Genomic DNA, 5,069 nt, shown 5'->3' with positions numbered 1-5,069 from the left:
CTGCTGCTGCTGCTGCTGCTACTGAAGAGACCGTCGAGAGTTGATGTTCGTGCGATAGACGAAGTGTGATGGGGATTTCGACGGTGGCTGATGATAGAGCGATGGTGAGCGCCTGCCTGCATTGCGGCAGGGGGAGGCTGAGAACAGGCGTTACCCGCCCAACCGGCCGACCGTAGACGGATACAGCAAAAAGAAAAAAAAACATAATAAGAGGCGGAAAGAAGAATGTGTCACTCTCATACGCATGTCCTACTCCTTAAGCAACCCTTTCATGTGCCTTTTTCCTGATTTGTTTTCTCCTCTTTGGTCAGGTCTTAGTTTGTCTGTGTGTGTGTGTGTGTGTGTGATTGCTAGCACAAGGAACGTGTGTGTGCGAACCGGCCAGCATGTCCTCAGCCCCCACGCTGCGGCCCGAGCAGAAGCAGCAGCAGCCGACCCATATTCGGCTGGAGAGCACCCGTGCTTATTTGGACCACACCTGCGTTCCACTGCTGATGGAAGCCATGGCGGCTGTCTCACGCGCGCGCCCCGATGACCCGATCGACTTCATTGCCCACTACTTGCTGCAGCACAACCCCTACCGCCGCGGTGCCGATGCGACGAACGGCGGTGTTCAGCGCGAGAAGTAGCGTGGGCAACGTTTTTATATCGATTTTCCTTACCGATCATTGGTAGCTGCAGCAGCATCATTGTTGAACTCGTGTGTCTGTGTGTGTGTGTGTGTGTGTGTGTGTGTATCTGCCCTCTAGTGTCGCTCAATTCTTGTATATGTGTTTATATACATACATATGTCTCTTTCTCTCTGATACGCATAAATAAATACATACATGTACCCATTTGCAGCTCTGTAAATATATATATACACCTTTGTGTCTGGAGGCATATAGCGTTGCGTGTTATTTGGGCTTGATACGGCTTTTCCACAGGCGGAGAGGCGTTGACCACACGTGGCAGAGGGGGTGTGCCGCCAACGTCCATTGTTCGTGAAAATATACTTTTTTGCTCTGCCAGCATCACTCCCGGCATGGCAGCCAGAGCCGCAGCCGGCTTGAGCGCCGTGCCGGCAGCTGGCGGCACCTCGCTGGTGATAACCGCTTTTCAAACGAGCCTCGACAACCTGCTGCTCGAGGCGACGCGGCACCGCACCATGAACCCGCTGCGTGACGCCGTACAGTCGGCGCGCATCAAAGGCTTCACTGCGGAGGACATCTTCCATACGTTTGTTCTCGCCTGCGACACACTGCACGGTCGCCGGCAATACCGGCATCTTCTGCTGCAGAGCCTCAGTGACTTGGGCAAAATGGCGTCGCTGCGGATGTTGCCCATATCGGAGAGCGTTGTGCACGTCATCTGCCACCTTGTGTGCAAGCTCCTGGGAAACGGCAGAATCCATAACAGCAACAGCAGTTGCAACTACTTGCTGCAGAACAGCATGCGCGGCTCAACCATGCGGCGGCACGGTAGCGTGGACAGCATCCCCGGCTCCATCTCACTAGAGGGAGGACTCGGCGGGGATGCGGAGTCGAGGGAAGGCTCGGCCGCGCTTCCTTCTCTTGCTCCAGGCGGGGTTGGTGGTGGCGGCAGCAGCGGCAGTGAGATGGGGGAGTTGATGTCGGTCGACGAGGAGCTGCAGATGCGCATTCTGCAGACGCTCATAGCGTACATTGCAGCCTGCGAGCTGCGCAACGCGGCACTGGCAGATATCATGGGTATTCTCTTCATGATCTATATACAGGCACCGCCGGGCTCCATGCTGGAGGCGACGTGTGCAGCGACGATTGAGCAGCGCACGCAGGCATTCCTTCGCAGCTTCCGCACGAGCAGCGGTATGAACCAGGCGGGAGACGGCGATAGCGACGGCGACGGCAGTAGCAGCGCCAACGCGGACGATGACCACGCCTCCTTCACTGCGCAGCTGCAGTCAGTGGCCTATATGAAGGACATCTGCAGTCTATGCGCCGGCTCTGCTCCCAAGTGGCTGAAGCTGGGTGTGCAACGCAAGAGCTCAGCAGCAAACACACCGCCCGTGCTTCAGCATGTCGCCGTCATAGTGATGCCACCGCGGCGGCTACGTGTGCTGCTACTGAAGACGCTAATCGCACACTTTGTGGAGAATGAACCGATCACATCTTCGCAGCAGATCAATATATTCTTTGCGCAGTGCCTCAACGAGGATGTAGTGTCGCTTGTCTTGGGGCGTGCGCGCCTTCCTGAAGAAAACCAGCTGAGGCATTCGAGAGTAGATGCTCTTGTAGACCTAGTCCCCATACCGGATGAACAACAAGACGAGGAAGAGTTCTACCTGGCACAGAAACTAGGCGTTACGGTGATAACAAGGGCGCTGCCAGTCATGCGACACACGATGCCGGCGCTCCTGCGGCACCATGTCATGCTTGTGAAGTTGTGCAATGAGGGCGACGGAGGCGAGGAGGACGCGCGACGCATGGCTATTGTGCTCGCAGTGTGGCGTAAGGCCATTGCAGATCATGAGGTGCTGCAGCAGTTGCTGCTGCTCACACCCACTACCAGCATCACCTGCAGGAGGGACCCCTCCACATTAGGCATGCGGGCATCCCCGTCGTCGCAGCAGCAACAGGGGCGCGTTCCCGTTCACCAGGCAGCGATATCAATACGGGATTCCTTGTCTGACCTGGACGCTGTGGTGGCGGAGGACATGGACGGCACGCAACCCTTCGCGGACATCGTGAACGCAGCCGCTCAGCTACTCTCCAACATCATCACCACCTCGAAGGGCATGCTGGATGTTGACTGCGTCGCCACACCCGAACTTAGGACACATGTCAGTAGCGCTCAGAGGTTCACTGTAGCAAAACAACTATTTGGTCCGCTTCAACCCAACGCCTCAACCACACAGCGGCAGGGAGCAGGGAGCAGCAGAAGTTCACCGCCGGATCGGGCATCAAGGGTGAACGCAGCGGAGCTGCACCCAGGAACGAAGTACGTGAGCGACGTACTCGCCTTCCTAACCATGTTCACTCAAGGTTTCGCCCGGATGGTGGAGGCATCAATAATGTCGCCAACCGCTTCTCCTGCTGCTGTTACCACGGCTCGTCAAGAGGCAATAGCTGTTTTCACCCCACTGCACTCCCCCCTCTTGCGCTGTTTTGCACTCGCAGTGCAGCATCTTCAGGGCAATGACGTGATCCACACCATCCTGAAGGGCATCACGCACCTTGTTCAGGCATGTTGCATTCTCGGTCTCCCCGCACAGCGCGACGGCTACCTTCAGGTCTACCTCTCACGGCTCCGCACGCAGCCGCACCAGCAGAAACCTGAGCCCTTCGAGTCAACAGACGGAGCATCGTTAGGGGATCAGCGGGGGAGGAATCTCGCAGAGAATCGCACGAAAACAGAAAGTGGTGCGGGGTTGCCTGAAAAGGCAATGCCGAAGATGCGGGCTGTGGTTGTCGTGCCACACTCTATCGAGGCGCTGCAGCAGAAGCTGTACGTTCTGAACTGTGTCATATCGGTAGCGAACAGCATGGGCGCCGTCCTTGAGGATGGATGGGGGCCCGTTGCATCCTGTCTGCTTTTGGTGGAGCCGTTGCTGCAGAACTTTCACCGCGTTGTGGAACAACAACAACAACAGAGGATGGTGGAGGAGGCGACACTGCAGCTGCAGGATGTTTTACAAAATTCAGACCACATCCGCGATTCGCTGCACCTGCTATTCATCAACAGCGCACACTCAGCGGACGGCGCGACGCTAGAGGTGCTTCTGAAACACTTTGTCGCGGAGGCGTGCCGCCGGGGCCCGCAGAGCCACCTGCAGTCACTGCAAATGGTCAGCGAGTGCTGTGCGTTGGCGCTGATTTCAGCGGCGGAGCGCCGTGACGCTTCTTTCGCGTGGCTGCGCCGGTTGTGGTGCACCGTCAAGCCGTTCTATCTGCACGTGTTTGACACGGCGAGTCTGGCGCAGCTTGTGAGCATCTGCAACCCGTTAGAGCCGCTGAAGCGGCTCGTCGAGGACATCGCAGTCGTCATGGCGCAGTTTTGTCGGAGTGTTAGTAATAGCAGTCATGACAGCGATGGTAAGGGTGTGGTGGTGGAGGAGGAGGAGGAGGGGGCACTGCGGCTCTCCGTGGGGCTGTACGCGACGGCAAGACTTGTTGTGCGGCTAGACTACTTAAGCCCTACACCGACGCGAAGACGGAGGGATGCGTCGCGAGTGGATACACACGACCACATCGGCCGGAATGATAGAGAGACGATGGGAGACAATGAGGAAGTAAAAAGGCAGCTGCTCGCCTCACCGGCGGAGTTGCTCGCCAGGATCTACGAGTCTGTACTGCAGCTGCTGCAGCATCACACGGATTTCCAGCAGTTGCACGAGCCCACGGGGCCTGGTGTTGACAAGCGTGAGGTGATGGAGGCGGTAACGTGTAGGGTGTCTCTTGTGCTGCTGCGTGAGGTGCTAAAGCTTGTACAGGGCTTTGGCGAGGAGCTGCGCGGTGCCGTGTGGGAACACCTGCTGCGGCCACTTCGCCGCACTGCCATGCCACTTGCATTTTCAACGCTGCCGCGGGGCGCCGCCGCCGCCGCTGCTGCTTCTGCTGCTGCGATAGCAGTGGAGGTCAAGCAAAACGTCAACGTTGCTTTTCGTGCGCTAGAGACGATTCAGCACTCCTGCATCACGAGCCTCGATGACGAGGGGCTGCGGCAACTCATCCGCTGTGGTGGCGCCTTCATGACGCACAGCCTCCCCGGCCCGGAGCAGCGCCTCAACATCAACCTCAGCGCGGTGCAGCTGCTCTGGTCTATTGCCGACTACGTCGTCTCGCGTGAGATGCAGCAGGAGAAGGACGGTGACTGGAATGATGACCTTTTGTGGTGCACGCTGCTGATGCAGCTGTACGATGGTTGCCTCGACGAGCGGCCGGAGGTGCGGCAGAGCGCGCTCAAGACGCTCTTCTCGCTCGTGCAGACGTACGGCGGTCGCCTCTCTGCCGACTGCTGGCGCTGCGTGCTGTGTGGCGTGATGATGCCGCTGATGGACGTCGCGGTGCGGGCGAGCGAGGCGTGCGCGATTCCCGCTGCTGCTGACGGCC

At 58.2% G+C, this 5,069-nt stretch overlaps 1 protein-coding gene across 1 annotated transcript; it reads left to right on the top strand.

The window, feature by feature from the left end:
- Window positions 1-386: 386 nt before the first annotated feature.
- On the top strand, window positions 387-629 carry DQ04_11201000 (hypothetical protein; the record flags this gene model as incomplete). Its single annotated transcript, XM_009316468.1, has 1 exon — window positions 387-629. One exon carries the CDS (start codon window positions 387-389, stop codon window positions 627-629), a length of 243 nt encoding a protein of 80 aa, XP_009314743.1.
- Between the last annotated feature and the right edge of the window lie 4,440 nt (window positions 630-5,069).

The sequence above is a fragment of the Trypanosoma grayi genome, assembly GCF_000691245.1.
Source record: "Trypanosoma grayi strain ANR4 Tgr_1120_V1, whole genome shotgun sequence".
Taxonomy (NCBI): domain Eukaryota; phylum Euglenozoa; class Kinetoplastea; order Trypanosomatida; family Trypanosomatidae; genus Trypanosoma; species Trypanosoma grayi.
The sequence above is the reverse complement of the archived record's forward strand: the minus strand, read 5'-3'. Positions and strand labels throughout refer to the sequence as shown.